The 24,366-nt window shown below is 44.3% G+C and overlaps 1 protein-coding gene across 1 annotated transcript in view; it reads left to right on the top strand.

Moving 5' to 3' along the window:
• Positions 1 to 24,366, top strand: part of diaph2 (diaphanous-related formin 2) — a gene marked incomplete at its 3' end in the record, with an annotated part of 154,502 nt that overhangs the window by 113,670 nt on the left and 16,466 nt on the right. The window contains exons 8-14 of the mRNA XM_042073980.1: positions 6,235 to 6,309; positions 6,499 to 6,568; positions 7,263 to 7,399; positions 9,911 to 10,019; positions 14,806 to 14,916; positions 16,757 to 16,866; positions 21,802 to 21,918. Coding sequence (XP_041929914.1) covers positions 6,235 to 6,309; positions 6,499 to 6,568; positions 7,263 to 7,399; positions 9,911 to 10,019; positions 14,806 to 14,916; positions 16,757 to 16,866; positions 21,802 to 21,918 — 729 coding nt within the window. The remainder of the gene's footprint in view (positions 1 to 6,234; positions 6,310 to 6,498; positions 6,569 to 7,262; positions 7,400 to 9,910; positions 10,020 to 14,805; positions 14,917 to 16,756; positions 16,867 to 21,801; positions 21,919 to 24,366) is intronic.

Below are 24,366 nucleotides of genomic sequence, written 5' to 3' on the forward strand. Positions count from 1 at the left end.
GTAAAAGGTATACTATATTTTCATGTCCATGTCAGTTTCCCATAGAAATAATATATTTATTAATATATTTATTAATCTATTATTTGTTCATCTGGGACCTTTATTAATTATGTGAAATAATAAGGATATAAAGTCATCTTATTTTTCTCAGATTCTCTCTACCTGTTGTTTTTCTCTGACATTACTGTGCGTGACCGACAGCTAGCTTTTTATTTATATCTTAATTACTGTTTTTTTGAAAGACTAAAATGGCAGGAATAACTTTTAAATGCCGTGCACCCACTCCTATTGACAGTACTTGTTATCTGTTTATCCATTTGATGTGATGTATGTTAATGTCTCTCTTAAAAATACATTTGTCAGCCTCTCACACTGCATATTTTAGAGGACCCGTGTGCAAGTGTATATATATATTGTTTTTCTTTTTTTTTTGGTTGCTGCTGGAAAATGGGACAGTTATCACTCAACAGAGTTTTTAAAGCAGTACAAGAATCAAATGGAGATGACAGTTGTATATTTGCGTCCTGACAGGTATGCGACCTGCAATCTCGCTCTGCCCGATATCTCTGAGATACAGAGGTTGTGATTCTCTGTCGTGAGGAGGTAGCTATTTAGGTCATGCAATTGAAGTGCGGGTGACCTACTTGTCCCCGGCTCACTGCAGAGTGACAGCCGAGAGCAGTCAGCTCTTTGGCAACCGCAATATTACTAATGCAGAAGCATAGCAAGAGCAGAAGTCGCAAGCAGTTTTCCATCCTGTTGCAGTATGTAGTTTGAATGTATCAACATCACTACACTAACAAAAAACAAAACACCGGCCACATTCGGAGGCTTGCATGGAAGATGAGTGGATTTCAGGGTTTTTTACCCTTCACTTTCCCTGAAGATTGTTGTTGTCACGTTTGAAGTGTCATTTAAGGCTGTAATAAGGGCTTGCTAAATGCAGTGTTCATTTCTTTTCATCCAAGGCACTAACAACCCCTCCGTGAACACAGCGAAGCTGTCTCGTGAAGCCTTGAAACTGTCACTCTCAGCCTGGCTAAAAACTAAAAGCCACCATTACAGTTTCCTTAGTCCTTATTATGCTGACAGACAACGCCAGTCTGATAGACCCACAAATGCCCTCTCACCCACTAGGCCGCCCCCTCTTCCTACACCAGGCGACTCCCATGAGCCCCCTCACCCGCACACCGTCTTCCCTGACACTAACGACCACGTGCGACTCTCACGCACCTCTCTTCCTCCCTTCGCGGGCACCCTAGGTGAACCACGGGCCCCTCGACTAGTATTCAATTAATGGGTCCGATCAATCACCACTCTGGCAATTTCCCAGACGTTCTCCCACAACTTCCATTTAATCTCCCACCCCCTCCCACCCAGCGCCAGGGGGGCCTGTGCTGTTTGGAAGATAATTAGAAATTTCAGGAGTGTTTTGTGCTCAGCGGGGAGTCATTTGACTGTGTCTAGGGAGCGAAGCGAAGCTGTCGCCCTCTCCCCCGTCTACCACTCCGTGAGCTGATATCGCCCATGTTGTTTCTCCGCTCACAGATGTGTTCACTGCCCTCAGCTAAACCCCCCTCCCACCTCCCCCCAAACCGCCCGGCTCCGAAACCTCTACCCCCACAACCTCCCATTCCTCGAGCCTGACGACAGGAGGCAGTAGCTGATGCGGTTTGATGTGCGGGCAAGTCAATGGCGTCTGCGACCGGTGTCCCGCCGTGATCCAAATTCCCCGTCGGGGATTGTCCGTCTGTTTGAATGGCACTCTCTCACAAGCCTTTTTTTCTGCCTGGAGGCCACTGCAGTCTCAGGGCGTGGCGCTGACACCAGGAATATTGTCCTGGAAGGCGTGCCACCTGCTTCGCTCCTCCTTGTCCAACATTCCAAAATCCAATATCTGCTGTGTCACCTGCTGTCACGCTAGCCTGAGAGGAGGTTAATATCATTTTGCCATCCTTCACATTCTGCCTGACATTGTCCAGCACAGCCTCTTGAGAACCCAACAGCCCCCACCTGCCCCAAAGACACACACACACACACACACACACACACACACACACACACACACACAGCACAGCACAGCACAGCCTCTTGAGAACCCAACAGCCCCCACCTGCCCCAAAGACACACACACACACACACACACACACACACACACACACACACACACACACACACACACACACACACACACACACACACACACACACACACACACACACACACAGAGCTCTCTGTCCACTTCTCATATAAGATAGACAAGTTTAGTCCCTGTCGCGTGTCTCTCTTAAAGGTAAACTATGCAGTATTGGCAATGTCCTTACTGTTTTCTTGTTTTTTGCTTCTTTTTCGCTGGCTCTGTCATGACGAATGTCTGAGAAACTCCATCGCTACCTTTTTCTAGCCGGTGCCTGGCGTGTATGTGTATTTGAATGCAGTAAAGCAATTCGTTACACTCGTTATACTTCCTGACACTGAGGCCGTCGGCCCGCGGGCCCACAGTTGCAAGGGTGGTTTTTCCGCTCACAGGCGCTAGGGGGAAGCGAGACGGCCACCATTCAACCCGAAAAAAGTCATATAACCATTCCAATGACTCTGAAGCAGTTAAATGAAGGTAAATGAAGCTAAAAAACTTCCATATTAAGCTAAAAAACCTGCATAGTGTGCCTTTAAGAGATCTTGGCAAAGGCGCGGCTGGATTTCTTGTAGGAGGAGAGTAAACAAACTTGTGCTATCGTCATCATAATAGGATGTGTGGGAGAGACGCGGCCTCCCTTCGAATTTACAGCTTCATTAGAGCGCTCAGGTAGAAGTGCAGGTGGGTTAATGCACCCCGAGGAGTGATTTGCAAGTTCCAAAAACGTTGTGGCTGAAGTGAAGGTGCTTGTGCTTTTGTTTTTCTGTCTCGTTTTCTTTCATTAGTGCTGCATTTATGTCAATGAATTTGATATTTCTTTTCTCATGTACGGAAGGACTGTGCTACATGTCAATGTTCTTTATCACTTTTTGTCCAGTTATTCTCATTGTAGTCTTTAACCTTTTCAGTATGCACAGGATTTATTAGCACAATACCCACAAGACAGTTAAAAGGTCCTTCTTTAGTGAATGTTAATTAACTTCTTGATGAAATTACATAACCATCATTTCATTATTTGTATGATTCTGTTGCCCACCATTGTAAAGGTTAAGACCTTTAAGCCATGACAAAGATGCAGTGTTAAAGAGGTCATAGCAGGAAAAAATAGTTTGTCTGTTTTGTTTCTAAGTCATGCTATAAGGCGGTGCAACAATGTTACATGGTTGCCTTCATTCTAATCATCAAAGGGTGGCTTACAATGGAAAGTCAGGATTTAAAAAAAATGCCTTAAACTTATGTGTATGTGACAAAACAACTGAATAAGACAAAATGACTAAATAAATAAATAAATAAATAAATAAATAATAGATAAACAAATAAAATCATTGAGAAACAGACATTGCCATCTTTTGCAAGTGTACTGGGTGCTCAGTGATCCTTTAAGAGAGATCATTGCTTTGGTGTAGTGACAGAAAGCCATTCAGTGTTCTATTTGCAGCAGGAAAACGCCATGGTTGAGTCAAGAGAATATAGCTTAATACAGTGTGTGGATCACAAGGGAAAAACAAAAATGTTCTATTCATGTGTAGGCTACCAGGCTGGTGGCAACAAAGCCCGAACAAACCAAAAGCAAATTTAGTATGTTTTGTTCCCACTCTGGAAATGGAAATAATGGCATCACTGCTGGAGATTGCTGTATATAAACTAGGCCCTGTAGTAGCATCATACATATACTTGGGGTGCTACGATCACAGTAATCAAATATTTATAATGCTGTGTTATGAAGGTGCTTTTTTCTGTCCACTATCCATTCAAGTCAGGTAAGAATGATGCTCCATGGGAAGCAATGTGAAATGCTGTATTGTCAGCAGAGATAAATAAGGCTTTATTTTACCAACTTATGAGGCAGGTGATTGTTCACTCAGTATATTTTTTTGGTGTATATACAACATCTTCATATTTATGGACTCATTCATGGACCACCATCATAACTTCATATAAATCTGTTTTTATGGTGCTCTGCATAAAATGCCCCATAATTGCATCAACCCAGAAAAATTAGTATACTGTACCGTCCATAAAAAAAAAAAGTCCTGGGAAGATGGACCATAAATTTTTCATTTTGCCTGCGGAATACACATGATTGTGGAAAGTAACACAATTTGGTGGCACTTAACTGCAGGATTACACCTATCAATATTTCATGAAAAAATTCCAGCCTCCACCCCCACCACACAACTGAAGTTAATGAAAGCTTTGGGTGCATGCCACAGATGCTTGAAGAGGGAACTGATAGCACTATGGGGGGGCTGCCTCAGATTTGACAGGAGGCGTCTTGGGGGAGGAAGAAACGACTGACTCAAACTCAGACAGACACATAGATAGGGTGAAAGGCAAGGGACAAATATATAGATGCAGACGGCGGAGCCAGACGGGGGAAGAATGGGCCACCATGAAGCTTTACCTTTCAACGGAGTTAGCCTTGAAGATTTATCATCTTCTGCCAACTCCAAATTAATCTCTCCGTCGTTTCCCGCAGGAGTGGGAGAGAGAAAGAGAGAAAGAGAGACACCATAACGTGATAAAAGCCTATGACAACACACAATGAAGGTGTCTCTAACCTAGGTAGGCTTCCCACTGTCACTTCTACCTTTTAAAGGCTTTTATTCCCCTGCCCATGTCCCATGTCAGACAGGTGGGACGTGTAGAAAACCCTCCACTCACATGAAGGACATCGTCACTGGTTGTTCCACTCTTTGATTGAGACAGATTAGTGTCAACTTGGCTCTTTTCATACATCCAAGGATTTTAATATGAATTTCGGTATGATGATATAGATTTTGTATGACAGTCTCTATGGTTGTTTAATTGTGGAGAGCGGAATATTTGGTTTTTATTAGCCTAATACAACTCTGTTGTTTCATTTTACCACTGTGCAGGAAACATCGGTCTGAGTTTGCAGGTAGTGTCATTAAGAGCAGCAGTCGTTGCTGGCAAATATAAACGATGCTGGAGTGTTTTCTCGATAGTGGGGTTTCTGAATTGCGCTCCTTTGGTCATGTCTCGTCTGGTACTCTCTGCTGTCTCATGTGTCTCATTTTCTCCCCACTCCCCCATGCCGATGTTGTAGCTTCATAAACAATGGTGTGATTGTGCATGGCTGGCAAGATCATTTCAGAAGATCTCATTTTTGTTATCGCGGTGTAACTGTGTTTGCTCGCAATGAGCTGCCCGAAAACAAATGGTGGGAAGAAAATGGCAAACATTAAGCTGAAAGCTCTTATTAAACAGACAGTTATAAATTTTGAACATTATATTGTTTTGTTTTATTAACAAAGCACCCCATTACAATGTACTGAACAGCAAAACGGTAATAAGTTGCAAATTGGGTTGGGTCTCCCGTTAATGAATTTTGAGTAATGGTGTATCGAGAATTTGAGTGTTTGTAATTCCTGGATAATTTCATTGCGGATCAAAGAAATCCGCACATCACCTTTCTGCGTCGCCTCGGGCTCTACACTTCAGCCCTAATCGTGGGCCTTCTGTGAATCTGCCAGTCAATACAAATGACTTTAATATGCATTCAGTTATTGCACAAAATCATTGTCAAAAAGGCCCGTATAAATCACTGACTTATGGCCCTTTAATGCAACAAATTGCTCCATGTATTCTGCTTTATTGACAGTCCGGAGCGAAGGACAAGCAAACGCTAATGACATAATCTGGCGTTGATCACGCAGCACTTCCAACCTCAATCTCCACTCTCTCTCCCACTCTTTCTCTCTCTCTCTCTCTCTCTCTCCCACTCTCTCTCTCTCTCTCCCACTATCTCTCTCCCACTCTCTCTCTCTCTCTCTCACTCTCTCCATCTGCACTGGATCATGTGCCGTCTCCAGATACGCCGTGTGGTTAATAGCCAATTATCTCTTGCAAATCTGCAATCGATTGCCTGTGTTATCTTTCTCACATTGCTTTTCCTTTCCTGCTTTGGCAGCCTAGCCCACGAGCCACTGAATCCCTTTGATGTACAGACAAACATGGGTCACAGGCCGTAATACGTGGTTATGGATGAGAATCTGGCCGTTGGTGCAGTTAGTTATTTATATAATTTATATAATGTTCTGACAGTTTATCTGTTCTTGTGTTTCTCAACACAGCTGGGTGAATAACTTTGGCCATGAAGGACTGGGTCTGCTTTTGGACGTGCTCGAGAAGCTGCTGGACAAGAAGCAGTAAGTTTGAGATGTTCAGAATCTGATTAAGTGTTTATGCAAGTTTAGTATTTCAATACCGGTACGTGTGTGTGTGTGTGTGTGTGTGTGTGTGTGTGTGTGTGTGTGTGTGTGTGTGTGTGTGTGTGTGTATATGTGTGTGTGTGTTCTTTATTTTAACCTTCACATTTTCCTGTTTTGCATTTGCAGACAAGAGAGCATTGATAAGAAAAACCAGCACAAGCTTATCCAGTGCCTCAAGGCCTTCATGAACAATAAGGTACTCCACATAGGCAGAGTCAGACATTGGGCTGCCTTCACCCACACCCACACACACACACACATTCACATACACATCTTGTTTTCAATGGCTGATGCTGTTTGCATGACTCTGAGGTGCTGATTAAATCTCTTTTTTCGAGTTTCGTGCTTTCTTTGTAATTCAGGAAAAAAACATTTTCAATTATTTATATATGGACACTTAAAGCGTAACTGAGATAGCTGAGGGGAGATGTTGTGATGTGTTTTATTCTCAGTCACAGTGCAAATTTGATGCGTGTCCTTCACAAACCCTAAAATATGGATCATTTTGCAAATGTAGTAGTTGTTTCTCAGCTTCTTCAAACAAACACAGGCTTGTTTACTTACATCGTGTTATCTTTTTAATTTAGAAGTTTCATTCTTTCATCACTAATCATTTAGTGTTTAAGGTTTGTGCATAGTAGTTAATATAAATATTGTAGTCTGCAAGTCTAATAAGGAAATAGTCATATGAATGTGCCCTTTCAGCCCTGTACAAAATTAAATTAATTCATCATAGTCACCAGTTCTCTTTCATTCTCACTGGCTGCCTCCTCCGTCTGTAGCACAGAGGTTCATTTCATCCTCTATATATTTCCTTCAATCTTTAAAAAAAAAAGTATTAATGAGTGCTATGATCTTGGCCATATGTACACATTTGTCTTCTCTTGCAGTATGGCTTGCAAAGGATTCTTGGCGACGAGAGGAGTCTCTTGCTCCTTGCCAGAGCCATTGATCCCAGACAGACCAGCATGATGACCGAGATAGTCAAGATCCTGTCTGCTGTCTGCATCATAGGAGAGGAGAACACGTGAGTTGTACCATCATTTTTCAAATCCCCCCCCCCCCCCACACACACACACACACACACACACACACATAATATAGACACACACACATACACACACACATAATATAGACACACACACACACACGTAATATAGACACACACACACACACACACACATAATATAGACACACACACACATAATATAGACACACACACACACACACACACACACACACGAACACACAAACACAGACTGCAGGGACATTCTTACCTTGTTTTTTATCAGCAACACTCGGCAGCTAGCAGCCTTTCCACCAGCCACCCGCTGCAGAGAAGGAGCAATGCGGCTCTTATAATCAGATTAAAGAAATACATTTGTAGACAACCTGTCATAGACCTTACAAGAGACATTTTGTGCTCACATATTGCATTTGTGAGAGAGAGCTCTGAGACGTGTCGGAGTCTGTCGGTTAACATGTTCTTATTTAGCTCTTTGGGCTGTGTAATGTATTTAAGTGCTCAGTGTTGTTGGCCATGAACACCACAGCCTGGCTGACAGATTATAAATTGAATCCAAGGGAGCTCTTTTTTTATTGTGTCTGCCACAGAACTGGTCTAGAATAACAATGGCAGAAAAAGCTGCACTTCAAAGCAAAGAAAGACTGCATTCAGTGATAGAAAATAAACAAACCAACAAAGAGTAGCCGCTCGGGGTGTGGGGAAGGGGGGGTGGACTGGAGAGGGAAATGGTTCTTACATATCACTTGGCCCAATTGCGTTTTCCTGACCATAATGTTGGTGGTTGTTTTAGCCAGCTTGTGAGCTACTGTTCAGGACTGCAATCAGTTCAGGGCTGCATGACTAAATGCTTTAGAATTCTACACCCCTGTGTTCACAGCCATTTTCTTTATGCTGATGACTGTGTTTTATAAAGTCATAGCCCACACCTGCTCTCTCTGAGTTTACTCCAAGCTGAAGCTGTGTGTGCAAGTCAATCACAGCTTTTTGATATGTTTGCATGTTGGCACAGGTGGTTTATGTATGTAAGCATTGACTGTAGTGTAGTAAGCAAAATAAAAAAAAAAAAATAGCTGATGCTTCATTCTGTCTTGGAACCCCCCCCCCCCCCATACTGCATGTGACAAACCCTGTCTTATGTTTCAGTGACAACTTCAAAGGGTCGTGCTCAGAGTTAAGCAGGTGTAGCTTTTACTGTATGTGATGCTCCGTTTGAACCGGGATGAAAGGCTGTGCGCGAGCCCACAGCTCGACTACAACTTAATCACGTCAACACCGAAGCGATGCTTCTTCCATATGGCGGATTGATGCATAAACTCGTTTGTTGTACCCCTGCCCGTCACCCATTGTAGCTGACAAGTCAAAAATGATGAAGTACAGTCGTCGGATTTGTCAGTAGATTCAAGCCTAGCTTGCCATTGGAATGCAGAAAGTGTAGCCAGAGATGGGGCAGGCTTATGCTTTCATGTTTTGTGAGCAAATGATGCATGAAGGTACTACCAACATATCTCTGATGACGTGACTCTTACCACTGGCACTTTCTGCGTAAGTCACTACCAAAAGGGGCATTTTCAGATTCCCCTGGTGAGTCGTTGTCCCAGGTCACGTCTTTGTCTGAAAATCAGTTACCCAAATGGGAACAGTTTGGACTTGGTGTCATTGTGGATAGCGGTCGGGGTGATTGGGAGTCGAGGGGGGGAAAAGTTGTGGCTGTTAAACCTGGGAGCTGACAAAGTGTTCTGTCTTTCTTTGTTGTCTGCAACCCTGGGTTCAGCAGATAAATCCCGGGTGATGTATGCGGCTCCTTCCAACCCTGTGAGGAGGAGACAACTCGGATGGAGCGATAAAGTCGTGCAGATAAGGCCCGCTCAATGCCCCCGACTTTTGTGTTGGTAGTTTGATTTCGCCCGGCCTTTTTATTTTTTTCGCCTCTCCACTCTTAGCACCTGCTGTTGCTAAATGCTTCACTTGCTGCATTGTGTCCTAATGTGACACGTTGCTCCCAGTGGGCCATAATCACCCAGGTTGCTGCCCACTAAACTGGCCGTTAGCCCATTGCTTATTTGCTTTTAGAACAATAGGGATTTTAATGTACGTTAGCCGCTGGCCCTGAGCAATAAATTTACTCAGGGAAGCGAACGTTGCCAGCTGAGATCTTATACAAGCTGATTTGACAATGGATTATATTGGCAATAGAATGCTTCTCAGAGGCTTTCATCGCCAATGCAGCCAAATTGGAAAGGAGTTATGTACTCGGCTGCAAAACACCAACAGTCAGGACTCGCGGAGTGTTGTCTGGCACCTCCCCTGGCTACGCGTTCCTTCAGGGGAATTGGACTCTGAGCTGAAGCCGCTTGGAGGGTGGGAGTGGTGAGGCAGTGCTTGGGTCAGCTAAACAAGTGGTGAGTAAAAGCCCTGTCCGAGCCCCCTGATAACGCAGCCTGTTGACTCTCTGCTTTTCTTTATTGTTTTCTCTCCCTCGCATCCCCCACCCCCCCTAAATTTCCCCCTCAGCCTGGACAAAATCCTGGCGGCCATGACCATTGCTGCGGAGAGGAATAACAAGGAGAGATTCGCTCCGATAGTAGAAGGCCTCGAGAACCAAGAGGCCCAGCAGCTGCAGGTCAGTGTCCGTGCCCTCTGCCTGAATACATGCATACTACAGCTCCCCTCTCATCCAGCCCTGCACTTTACCATATTGTCCACACACACACACAAGTGCACACTTGGCCTGCTTTAACAAGTTGCTGATGACGGTAGGTTATTATTCTGCCCCTGTTATTATGTAGGCTACCTGTACAGCTATGGAACAGCTGTGTACGTGCACAGGACCTACAGGAGTTGTCTGTGTTAAAGGCACACTATGCAAGTTTTTTAGCTTAATATACCTTCATTTAACAGCTTCAGAGTCATTACAAGTGTAACAAATTGCTTTACTGCATTCAAATACACATACACGCCAGACACCGGCTAGAAAAAGGTAGCGATGGAGTTTCTCAGACATTCGTCATGACAGAGCCAGTGAAAAAGAAGCAAAAACCGAGAAAACAGTAAGGAAATTGCCAATACTGCATAGTTTACCTTTAACATAGAACAACCTCTAAATATTACAAAATGGCTAAAGGCCAACATATTTTATAATTCATGATTATGTATTACTGTGTTTTAAGTCTAGACTCCTCATATAAGACTCTCATTGGTGTTTTCAGGGTCTGCATTGTTAAAACACTTCAAAAGCCACTTTATACCATTAAAGGAAATTTACCTCAGTATTGTAAGGTATCAACTCTGGATGCATTCCTCAATAACAAATAATATATGAACTGATGTTTTTCGGCAGCTCCAACTTGTAACACGATTTCAGCTTTTATAATTCAGCAGTGACAGTTTAGGAGAATCATGATGGATGACGATGCATGCAGTAAAATTTTATGTTAAATGTTGAATTATTCCTGCATCATTTATAAGTCATCTGTATCAGTAAAAAAAAAAAAAAAACTTGTGCATTTACACCTTTTCGAGATATATATATATATATATATATATATATATATATTTTTTTTTTTTAATCCAAGTTTGAAAAATAGATGCAAAAAAAACGGCAACTCTCCCTTGTCTCCCTCACACGGAGCGACCCCCACGGCTCCGAGGTTGTGTTTTATGTTGAGGCCAGGTGGAAATTGACAGTCCTGTCACTCTCAGGTCCGCTGCACCTCAGCCCCCTGTCGACTTGTGCACTCGCCATCCCCCTTCACCCTCTCCGACACACACACACACACACACACACACACACATAAAGACTGACACACACACACACACACACACACACACACACACACGACACTCATGCACCTTTTTCTCCTTTTCCTCCTCGCCCTCTCGTTGTCTGCTTGTCAGGTACTGGCACCAATGATTTGTGATGGAGGCAAGCTGCAGAGTATTGTGATGCAGGAGGAGAACTTGATTCCACTTGCTAATCAGTCAGCGTTGTGTCAGAAACAGCATATGTGGCAGAAGAAACTTTGAGGACACCAAAAGTAAAAAAAAAAACAAACAACAGTCAAACAAACAAATAAATAAACCTAAAACAACAAAACAAAAAACAAAAACAAGGTAAAAAGCAGGGATTAGAAATTGTTCAAAGAACGAAAACGAAAACCGTAAACAAACAGTTTTTGGATGAACGTAACCGAAAACGAGAACAAAACCAATTTCACTTGTTCCGGAGTGAAAACATTACTTTCAATTTTAGATAACCGGTTAATAACAGTATTTATCGTTCCAATTAACCTTTGTTTTAATATTATTCAAAGTCCACGGCCTTGGGAAGTCATCTGCCCACACAGTGTTCCCCAGACAGATTTTATAAATCAGTGTCCCTGACCCTGTATAATAAACTAGAACTAATAATTGATGAAAAGGATTTTCATATCCAACACCATCTAACTGCCTAACGAGCCTAAAGTACTGAAATATTTTGTGAAATAACATACCAGATACACCAGATACACTAGGACAATATAGGCCTGTTATGCAGTTGGTAGCACCACACATAGGTTAGACTTTTACAGGGCCTAAAGCAAGGACATTTCCTGAAGGCTATCAGACATAGGCCTACAGTACTTGCTGACTTTCAAATCTCTGTTGGGCAAAAAAAAAAGCCTATAGTATTGTGCGACCAGCCATGAATCAATTTGTAAAGACGATGTCATTTTTAAAGGAGCGTTATTAACCGTTCTTCTATAATGTTCTAACCGGTTACCATTTAGAGGAGAGGCCTTGGAACACTGGAAAAGGAACAAAAAAAAAATTATGGATTTGCTCAGAACGAACCGAAATGAAAATCAATCAGTTTTCAGTCCCTGGTAAAAACTAAGGTTACATAAAAGAAGACGTAAAATTTAGTAGGAGTAAAAGTAAGAGAGATGTTTTCCATTTACTCTTTTTGCCACTCCCCTCCCATCCCTCTCTCTCTCTTTCTCTCTCTCTCTTTCTCTCTCTCTCGCTCTCTGTTCTCTTGGGCTTGGTCTCTCAGGAGCTGAAGTTAAAGGGCAGCCAAGCAGCAACACACCTGCATTTATTACAGCCCACTCCCCCTCCCTCCCCTCTTCCCACCCCCTCCCCCTCTCCCCTCAACCTTAAACCTTACAGCCCTCATGTGGGATGACCAGACAGAGCATACATGGTCCAGACACACATTATATGAATTAGTGATGGACAAAGTTTTTTTTTTTTTTTGGTTTAATGAAAAAAAGAGGGAACAAAAGAGAAAAGTAAATAAAAACACAACCCCCCCCCCCCCCCCACACACACACACACACACACACACACCACCCACATCCCACTTCCTTAGAAGTGGGCCACTAATGAAAAGAGCTGGCGTTAATTACGAGGTAAATTAAAATACGTTGCTGATGCAGGAGGTTCAAAGGAGCCGGAGACTTTGGGGGAAGCACACGAGGACCGAATGTGGTTTTGATACGCAGCGTGAGCTGTGTGTCGAGATGCATGGGCAGCAGCACCACTGTCACCAATGTCTGTATAGCTACTACACCCACTACTCCACCTGCCAAGGTGTAGGTTTTTGAACATTCTAACATAAGATTCCGTTCCGCAACAATTAAAGGTTCTAAAATTCTATGTTTAATTCAATAAACCCTGATATTCTTGAGCCTTCATTTCCCAACATTCCTGTCACACCGGTGTGACGGTACTCCTTTAAGGGTTAACCATCGGTGGCAGCGATGGTATGACGTCAGGCAGTGCTTAACACCGAAAACCTATCAGCCCTTTATCCTTTATCCACCAGATCAACCACCCTTTCCGAGAATAATGTGAATTTGTGTCTGATAACAGTGTGTTGTCCTCAAAAAAAAAAAAAAAAAAAAAAAACATTCAATCACACCCTTGTGTAGACAGAGTGGAAATACATTTTATGAAACAAAATTAGATTTGGGAAAGAAAAAGTTTGTTTTCTCTCCTGGGAGCAGATCTGAGGCCACTCTGTTTGTTGTTCGCCCCGCAAGTATAACAAAGCACCCACATCTGTAAAGATTAGCCATTAGCTCTCAGACGGCCTGTGAGAGTAATCCGCTGCTCCCTTTCTCCCAGCTGGATTTGTACGAGCCTGTTCCAGTCCACTCTCCCTCCCTCCACTCTGCCAGTGGAAAAGACATTTTAAAAAGCACAACAGCAAAACAAACTGTTGTTGCACCTCCAGATGGCAATTATTCCCAAAAGGCTGAGGGAATCCCTGTGGTCCCGTCCTCTGAAGAGATGTTTTTTGGGCAGGAATAAGTTGTTTGCCTGCTACACACACACACACACACACACACACACAGTGGAATCAAGGACAGAACTCTCTGTGGTGTGATAAATGTTGGCCGAAACAAACATATTGGCTCAGATTTATAAAGACCACTTTTCACACATCGATCATGGGATTCTTTGAGGCTTTGAATTGATTCTGCCTCAAAAATGTATCCCATCTCTCTCTCTCTCCCTCTCTCTCTTTCTCTTTTTCTCTCTCTTTCTATTTCTCCCTCTCTCTCTCTCCTGTCTCTTCCTCTGTCTTGTCTCTCCCTCATTTCTGTCTCTCTCTCTCTCTCTTTCTCTTTCTCTCCCTCTCTCTCTCCTGTCTCTTCTTCTGTCCTGTCTCTTCCTCATTTCTCTCTCTCTCTCTCTCTCTCTCTCTTTCTCTTTCTCTCCCTCTCTCTCTCTCTCCTGTCTCTTCCTCTGTCTTGTCTCTCCCTCATTCCTGTCTCTCTCTCTCTCTCTCTCTCTCTTTCTCTTTCTCTCCCTCTCTCTCTCCTGTCTCTTCTTCTGTCCTGTCTCTCCCTCATTCCTCTCTCTCTCTCTCTCTCTCTTTCTCTTTCTCTCCCTCGCTCTCTCCTGTCTCTTCTTCTGTCTTGTCTCTCCCCCATTCCTCTCTCTCTCTCTCTCTCTCTCTCTCTCTCTCTCTCTCTCCTTCTCTCCCTTTCTTTCCCTTGCTCATTCCCAGGACCAGCCTTACAGCCTGTTAAAGCCCATCAGCACTCCCTGTGCCCTTTCCCCCCCGCGCCCAATAAATCAATTAAAACTGCACATCAGTTCAGTCACTCTCATCTCCCCCTGTTCACTCTGGCTTGGCGAGGTCTCACCCTTCACCAGCAATATTTAATTTCACTCGTCTTTCCTTGCCCCATTTTACCCTATTTTCTTCGCCCTTTGAAGTGTAACACTCAGTTCTCATTTAAAATGCAGTCTTCATTTCCTCACAAAATAATTTAATAAATGCAGCCTATTTTTAACTGTATAATTTCCACTGGATGTGGCTTGGTTATTATAATCCTCTGTGCTGTGCTTTGAGCGATGTGGTAAACCTTTTGAAAAAATGACTTCTTGTATTGTTGGTGTTGTTTGGACAACAGGTTGCCTGCATGCAGCTGATCAATGCCCTGGTGACTTCCCCGGATGAGTTGGACTTCAGGATACATCTTCGCAACGAGTTCCTGCGTTGTGGCCTCAAGAAGATCCTACCGGTTAGTAAACTAGGTTTTTGAATGGGGGTGGGGGGGGGGTGCATTGACATTGATTTGCATTTTTCATCTAAGGCAACCTCCCCACCCTTACCAACAAAGCAATATATTTCAAACTGTTGAACCCATCAAAATGTGTTTGGGGCTGAACAGTGGTACAACAGGATTTTACAGACCATCAGCGGCCCTCCTTTACCTGCTATTCAAATGCTGGATGAGTAACTAAGCACACATAACAAGTTCAAGTCCGGCCGGAGTCATCTCGGGGGTCAGTAAACTCTGTGAGACAAAGTTAGAAGCGATTCAACGGGCGCCCGGGAAGCAGACCCCGGGCTGTGAAGTGTTTTTTAGCTCGATTGGAGAGGCTGCCTGCCTGCTGGAACCCATGCGGTAGCGTCGTTGTGAAGTCAGCCACATGGAGAGGTCATCAGCTTCCAATGCTTAGCTTCTCAATGTGCGTCAATAGTCTTCCATCAAAAATGGCCGTCTGAGGTTGTTGATGAGGGCTGTGATTAAAAAAAAAAAACATTACACTCTGATGGGATGGGGGTGGGTTGGATAAGTTATACATTTGAAGGAGATGATAAGATGGCAAGAAAGCACAACAACAAAAACTCTGGAGTCGGGGGGTGTAAGTGAGAATAAAAGACATAATTAGAAAGAAAAACAGAAGGCCTTCACTGGCATCATTATCAATTAGTGCAAAGATCTCAGCACTCTTTACACAAATACAGTGTGCCTCCTCCATCACTCAGAGCCTCATTTGTGTGGGTATTTCCTGCTTGTTAATAAGTCATTTTGACTGCTCCTCCTATTATTGTAGCTATCATTGTAATTATCTCTGTCTGAGCCCCCGCGTGTGATTGCGTTATAGTAATTTATGAATAATGTATTCACAACTTTAATAGGACAATTAAATTTGACATTGCTCTGTAATTATGATGAATGCATTTTCAGAGGTTTTAGACATCCCCAACAAAAATAGTATCAGTATTTTTTTTTGGGGGGGGGGGGTAGAGGTTCGTAACAAACAAAGGGACACATAAATGTAGGGGAAAAGTTGAGGCCTGGCTGTTTTGGCACCTTTGGTAGGTTCGCCTCTTTGAACTGGCCTTGCCCGAGACAGATGGTGTGCCGGTGAGAGCAGGGTCATGATTGATGGCGCCAGAAATTGGGTTACTTTTTGGCTTTTCACCACTCATCAAGCTCCATTGGAAGTGATTAATGTTGAGATGGCGCGAGGAGCACCAGGACTTTCAGGCAGGAGGAGAGACATGTCGGGGATGCTAGGCACTCTGGGACCTGGGAGTCTGTGATGGGACAACCGTGATGGAGAGAACAGTCTGGCTGGGGATTCTGTGTGGCGTAAGGACACATCAGTTAGTGCAGTTAGACAGTCATACGTGGAACTTATTTGTCATTACGTCTGTCTTGTTTTTTATCGGCCAGATGCTAGAATTAGAGGAAGATAAATGCAGATTGCGAAATGCAGCTCTTTAAGTGCAATATTACCCTGTGAATGGTCACCACTCTGTTTCAATATTGTTGACAAGTGCTAATGTAAGAGAAGCACATATTTGTTGTCTGTAGTCTTTCTCTACAGAGATTTTTTTAAAATGAAGAGCAGTTGAATAGTAACAGGCCAAAACAACAACAACAACAAAAACATTGCAAAACAACTGTTCTCCTACACCTTATATCACTGGGTGTGTGAGTTATTATCATTGCAAATACTTCAGTGGAAACAAATCGACTGATTTTATTGTGCTGTTCAGACGGTGCGTCGGTGGGTGGGAGGGATATGAATTGTCCACCTTCACACATTTCATTTTCTGAATTGCAGGAGCTGGAGATGGAGGAGCTCGACATCCAGCTGAAAGTCTTCAACGAGAACAAAGAGGAAGACCGAGAGGAGCTGTCTCACCGTCTCGACGACATCCACGCCGAGATGGAATATCCTTTTGGGCGGCTCTGTGCGGCGGCCTTGCATCAAGAGGCTTGTTTGTGTCTCGGCCGAGCTTACGGGGCCTAGAGCCGACGCCCTGAGTTCATTTGGAGGGGATTTGAGAATCCATTTTAGCAATTCCAGCCTGGAGTCTTAGAGCGCCCCTGGTAAACAAACCGCTCCACCACCACCCCCACCTCCACTTTCATCCTCCCACTCCATCCCCAGCTCTCTCTCTCCCTCTCTCCCTCTCTCCCTCTCTCTCTCTCCACCTCTTTCTCTCTCTTTGCTTCCAGCTAACTGGGCTCCCTCAGCAGCGGCCCTCATTATAGTCACAGCATAACCTGAGGTGATCTTTCGGCACCTCCTGTGTACCTGCTGTGCTCATTCCCATACAGTAGAACCTCGTACAGTACCAACTGTACACAAGTGCGTGTGTGTGTGTGTGTGTGTGTGTGTGTGTGATCATTTCTCAGCTACACATTCCCGTTTGATTTTCTTCTTTCCTTCGTCTATACCAACACAGAATGCATTGATCCTATTCTCTTAGTGTACTTTTCAACACTCTACAGTGTGTCAGACTGGTGTGGCTTTCTCCACTTGATTTGGCCCACCCAGACAGTTGTCGCTGTGGCTGCACGGCACGTGGTTTGGCCGTGAATATCTGAATCGAGGGGAGAGAGAGACCCTTGTTATTAATTCAGAGTGGCACTCCCAGGACTTGTAGATGATGTTGCCCCTGACAGGGCCTGAGCATGGTGGGGGCAGGTCCGCCCAGCGGCACACAGATGTTCACTTCACTAACCTTTGTCTCCCCGAGCCACTGACAGGCACCGCCGCCGCCTGCAGGCATCGTTTGAGTGACAGCCGAAGGAGCCGCTCGGAGGAAGAAATAATAGAAAATCCCCACCTGGCCTAATGATTTGCTTGAGCAGCTCCCCAAATGAGAGGGGCAATGTTTGTTTCCAAGGACAATTTGGTATTGATCAGCAAGTTGTGAGCATAATACTGAGCACCTTGGGTTGCCTGTCTGTCTCTCTTCCCTCCCCCCCCCCCTCTCTCTCTCGTTCTCTCCTCTCTCTTTTTTTCTCTCTCTCTCTCGTTCTCTCATTCTCTTTCTCTCTTTTTTTTCTCTCAGTTCAACTCACTCGCTTGTTTTCTTTCTCTGTACCTCTCCATCGTCTCCTTATGAATATTAAGTGCTGTGAGGCTGACTCTGATTCTCATGAATGCTAATGTGGCCGTAAGGTGGAGGTGATTGATTGACCCCTCAGCTCCCTTTCTCTGCCACTGCAGCTGCCGCTGCCACAACCTGCGCCTCACCTCTCTGCTACTGCAGCTGCTACAGCTGCTTCAGCAGTGGACTGCAGACTCAAGCCCAGTCTCTCCCCACTCACTCCCACTGCACAAGACTACTCACTCCCCACTCACTCCCACTGCACAAGACTACTCACTCCCCACTCACTCCCACTGCACAAGACTACTCTCTCCCCACTCACTCCCACTGCACAAGACTACTCACTCCCCACTCACTCCCACTGCACAAGACTACTCACTCCCCACTCTCTCCCACTCCCACTGCACAAGACTACTCTCTCCCCACTCTCTCCCACTGCACAAGACTACTCGCTCCCCACTCTCTCACTCCCACTGCACAAGACTACTCACTCCCCACTCTCTCACTCCCACTGCACAAGACTACTCTCTCCCCACTCTCTCACTCCCACTGCACAAGACTACTCTCTCCCCACTCACTCCCACTGCACAAGACTACTCACTCCCCACTCTCTCTCTCCCACTGCACAAGACTACTCTCTCCCCACTCTCTCTCTCCCACTGCACAAGACTACTCTCTCCCCACTCACTCCCACTGCACAAGACTACTCTCTCCCCACTCTCTCTCTCCCACTGCACAAGACTACTCACTCCCCACTCACTCCCACTGCACAAGACTACTCTCTCCCCACTCTCTCTCTCCCACTGCACAAGACTACTCTCTCCCCACTCTCTCTCTCCCACTGCACAAGACTACTCTCTCCCCACTCACTCCCACTGCACAAGTCTACTCTCTCCCCACTCACTCCCACTGCACAAGTCTACTCTCTCCCCACTCACTCCCACTGCACAAGACTACTCACTCCCCACTCACTCCCACTGCACAAGACTACTCACTCCCCACTCTCTCCCACTGCACAAGACTACTCACTCCCCACTCTCTCACTCCCACTGCACAAGACTACTCACTCCCCACTCACTCCCACTGCACAAGACTACTCACTCCCCACTCACTCCCACTGCACAAGACTACTCACTCCCCACTCACTCCCACTGCACAAGACTACTCTCTCCCCACTAACTCCCACTCCCACTGCACAAGACTACTCTCCCCCCACTAACTCCCACTGCACAAGACTACTCACTCCCCACTCACTCCCACTGCACAAGACTACTCACTCCCCACTCACTCCCACTGCACAAGACTACTCACTCCCCACTCACTCCCACTGCACAAGACTACTCACTCCCCACTCACTCTCTCTCACTGCTCAAGCCTAGTCTGCCACTGCTTAAAGGGCCATTCACACCAAGAACGATAACGGCAAAAACAGCATTGTTTTAGCTAATATGAATGACGACATCCACACTTAAACTATAACGACAACGGCATATAGAACGATATTGTTGGGGAACACTTTTAGAGCGATTTGGAGAACGATAGAAAGCTGACAGCCAATCAGAATCCATCACAATTTAGCATTCATCAACACAAAGAGAGACTTTCCTTATCATTACATTACATTACATTGCATTACATTTGGCTGCATTTTTAACCAAAGCGACTAACAACATGGTAACAGTTGAGTTTTAAAGCAGTTCTCTTAACAATTTTAAAAACGGTAGGGTTTTTAACGGTAGAGGTTAAGAATAAGTGCATCAGTGAGTGCTGTTTTTAAACAGTTGAGTGTTAGTTCAAGACGGCTGGTAAGTACTAGGATCAGCAAGACTTGTTGTAAGTCATTGGTCAGTGTGGATGCTTTTATTGTTATAGTTATGGTTATCTTTATAGTTATCGTTCCTGGTGTGCATGGCCCTTAAGCCTGCTCTCTCCTCCCTCTCATCCACTGCCACTGCCTGACAGCATGAACTAACTTGTGCCTGGAGGCTTGTCGCCATTACTTCTGATTCGGCAGCAGCAAGTCACGTTTGGAGTAGGGCTCTCATCAGGGCAGGACTGCAGTTAATACAGTAAATGTTGGGTGGGATTTGGGTCACTAATGTACCCCCCCAACCAACACCTACGAAATAAAAAGTATTTTGTGGGCCACCCAAAAAATATAAAAAATGTGCCCCTTTTGAGGAGTTTTTGACATCCTAGATAAATGTTTTCTCTACGTTGTCCAGGTGGTGCCTGTTGCCTTAGATGTAATACGGTCTTTTGCAATACAATACTCTTTTGCAATGCACTCTATCCATACAAGTGTAGGCAATGAGGCTTCACTGTACCAGATTTGAAATATGCCCATTTTCATTCCCTACAAGCCTGCCACTCCAGAATGACTCGTCCGAGCCCCACGTCCCCTACCAGCAGAGACCAGACAAGTGGCATGGCCATAGACAGTCTCGTCTGGGAAAGGGCTTCAACCTCCAGACTCTGTGTGCTATCACAGTCACACCACAATCATTTCAGCAGATGTTGTCAAACAAACACCGTGATGAAGACAATCTGTTTTTTTTTATTTTCTTTCATTGGATGCTACTTAGATTGATATGAATACACCATGCCACTCGCATTTGTTGTGTCAGTGAACAGAAGATGGATTTTCATATGATTGTTTTTTTCCCTTTAATGATTTCTAAAATTAATACTTTTTTTTTTTTTTTTTTTTGCGCAAGCAAACAATTTGAATAACCTAGAAGGCTTTTGTTTAAGTTATTCAGGATTGGTTTTCATCTTGGTTGTAGATAAATAGATAATCTAATATATTTTATTCTTGATACTGATTCAAAGTTGCATGCAGTCAAATAGGCAAGCATAAGAGGAAAAAAACAAACAAAACAAAACTATATCCATATTTTTAGATTAGCTTCATGGTGTGTAATTTGTAAAGAGCTCTCAGAATTATTTTCCAAAGTTAGTCCCACATGTCTAGACTTGTGACAGTCGTGATCGTTTCCTAAATAAATAGCTCTCTTCCGTTTTGTAGGAAAATGGCAGAATGAAGAAAAAACAACCTTTCTTTGGGAGAAAAAAAAAAACAGTAAAACAGATCAGACAATGATTTCTATCAACTGCCACATCTATTTTCGACATGAAACACTTTTGCCCTCCTCTCCTTTGGGATTGCCACTGTTGGACACATAATCAATACGCTTTGCAAGTTTAAGAAAGTGTCTTTTCTCTTCCGCAGACAAGCAAGCCACAATACAAGAAACAAAAAAATAGAGAACATCTTGAGAAGTGATACATTTTTGATGGTTTTAAGGATTCAATAGTATAGAGCTTTTACTTCGATCACTTCCTTTCCTTTGAAAACAAATGACAGGCATACCAGGGGGACTGATTATATTGGCACTTGTTCCTGTGGAGAACAAATGTTCCATTTGTGCTTTCATGTTTCGTAATGAGTCATAATTAGACAAATATATCTTATTATAGTAGCAAAAAAAAAGCAATGACTACTGCAACATGCTTTTAGACATGACCCTAACCAGGATTTGCATTGCTGCCCATTTGGTTTGATTTGTAGCTGTCACATTGAGTTACCTGTTCAGATTATGCAATCATGGCTTACACCCTACCTCTGGTAGTGATTGTTGTTGATGCAGCTCTTGCACCAGGTGAACATTTTTTTTCCCCCTTTGTGGGAATGTCAAGGCCTAATGAATGTGTAGTCTGTTGACCTTGTGGTGTGGTAGTGTTTTTCCCTTAACCTCCAGCTCACTGATATGAACGAGGTGTACCACCTCCTGTCTAACATGGTACGAGACACTGCAGCCGAGCCCTACCTTCTGTCCATCCTCCAGCACCTGATGCTCATCAGGAACGACTACTACATCAGGTGAGGACGGCAATATTCTGTCTCTTTTTCTCTCTCCATCGCTTGCTTTTTTCTGTCTTCCTTTTACTTTTTTTAATCTTTTGTCTAGCCTGCTCTTTGTGCAATCCAGCGTTTGCCTTATCGCGGGGCTTTAGTTCCATCGAGACGGATACACTTTCACTTTGCCTCAGCAACCTCAAGGCCACTTCTTAAGAATGTCAATCTTTTTCCAAGCAGTAAAATATCCAGGGGAACCAGGTAGAGGTGTGATTGACTACATCCTCCAGTGCATGAATCCATTGTGTGTGGTTTACCCAACCCCCTTAGGGCCCCCAGATCCTCATAGGCTACCCATGTATAAGCTAAATAACGCCTCTGGTTGGTGCTGTTGGACAAGGTGGCTGCCCAATAAATACTTTGGTATTTATACATGTGAAAACAAAAATGTTTAAAAAGATTTAAATCAAAATCATGACATGTGAATTAATGTTAGCAATATTACTGTAAGAGTTTTTGGTTAAGGTTGTTGGCCACTAAATAGCCTTAAATCATGACAAACCAATAAATCAAAGTGGAAACGACTGAGCCTGCGTTGAAATATTTTGAACGATTAAGCAATTATTCAAGCGTTCGAGCTGGCTGCCAACACCAGCCCACTAGTGAAAAGGTGTCATTCAGGAAGAGGGAGGAGAGACTCCTGGTGCAGACCAGCGACAGTGATCAATTCCCTGCTGTGTCAGACCTTTTGGTAGAGATAAAATATTTAAAAAAGAGCATGGGTGGGGGTAGATTTGGGTGGTGATGGTGTGTGTGTGTGTGTGTGTGTGGTAGTGTACCATAGACAAGTTGCTCCACGCTTTGCCATATGAATTATGGATCGGCAGGCTTGTTGGAGAAAGTGAGAAATAGAAAACACATTAAGCAGCTCGTTCTGCAAATTCCTCCTCAGCAGATCGTCTGTGCCGGAGCCTTTTGACGCGGAGCGTCTCTCCTGACAGTGGGAGGAAGAAAAAGATCTCAACGAGTCCCCATTAAACATTCATATCATTTTCACAGATACAACTTTTAAAAAAATGCATCTCCAATGCCTGCTACTTCTCCGAAAGGCATCAAGCTCTGATTGCAAGCTTGTGGTGGCTGTTACGTTCAGGGCACTGGCATTTGGCCCTTTGCGATCCTCCATACGCAGTTTTCAGACTATCAGCGAGATCTGTTTGCTCTCCCCGAACCTTGGGAAGCGTTTTATGTACGAGATTAAATGGACAGGGAAGGTTGGGCTGGGGGCGGGGGAATAGTATGTCTATAATTTAAGATTAAAGCGTCCTCTTAAGATGGCTGTGCGCTTTGAAGGATGAGCCTCGGCGGGGATGTTCTGGATGGGGAGAGGGTGCTGAGGTCACCGCTCTCCGCCAGGTCGGATCAGTCAGCGGGGGAGCTAAGATGGAGGGAGGGCAGCGAGTGAAGGTGAAAGCCCGACAGTGAGTTTGACCTGTCCACAGGTGTTAACCCTTTTGTGCCTGATCAAAGCCCTCGCTTGAGACGGGATGCCTATGCCTATGACTTTGTTTTAAGACATGCTTTGATGTATTTTAGTAGTTAGAGCCAGGCTTCCATTATTTTTTTTCAGCTGTTCCCTCTGTACGCTAATCAGATTGGCGCTTTATAGAGCGGGCTGTGAACAAATTGTTTTCCCTCCCCTGGCCTCGTCAGATTGTTGCATCAGATGTCCTGCATGTAAGCAGCTGTCGAGTGGAGAGTTGAACAGGGAGGCTCAAGTACAAGTGCAAGTGATTGTGACTCCGTGGCATGTCTTGGCCGTGGCCGACGAGAGGATTAGATTGGTTGGGTGGCTGAGTGAGTGAGTGAGTGGCGCTGGGTTGGATCAAGTGGGGTGACGGAAGCCCAGTGCGAGGAGTGTGTGGGGACCCATGTGAGGGACATGAGCAGCCTCCGCTGGTCGTCTCTGACAGTTCTGGGTCAGCCCCCCGCCTCCTCTTCGGGTTATCTCTAGAGACAAGGGGAAGTGCGGCGGTGCTGCGAAAATGGGGCGTCTTATTGAGATAACGACACGGTATGCATCGGTGACAGGCGTAAACTGAATGCTTTTCTGCTGAACCCGGCCGGACTCGAGCTTGTTGTGTTTATCGCTGTGACGGAACCACTAAACAATTTATAGAGCACTTGTTCAAAGCAGAGATGATAGTGTTATACTGTAGTACTCTATAATTTTGTCACAACGTGTAGTTACGGCTTGAAACAGAGGAGGCATTGTAAAACTCGATTATATAGATTACCTCTGAGTTTTATTGTGCGGGTTTCGAGATGTTTGCAACTGTAAGCCCTGAAAATGACATCACTGGCAAGTAAAATGCTACTGTTCTATTTGAGTCAATAAATCTGTTCCTGCATAAAAGTAAGCTGGCAAATAAGACTGCATGTATGGTCTACATTCTCCCTTGCCATGATTAT

Source organism: Alosa sapidissima, chromosome 20 (genome assembly GCF_018492685.1).
Source record: "Alosa sapidissima isolate fAloSap1 chromosome 20, fAloSap1.pri, whole genome shotgun sequence".
Lineage (NCBI taxonomy): Eukaryota > Metazoa > Chordata > Actinopteri > Clupeiformes > Clupeidae > Alosa > Alosa sapidissima.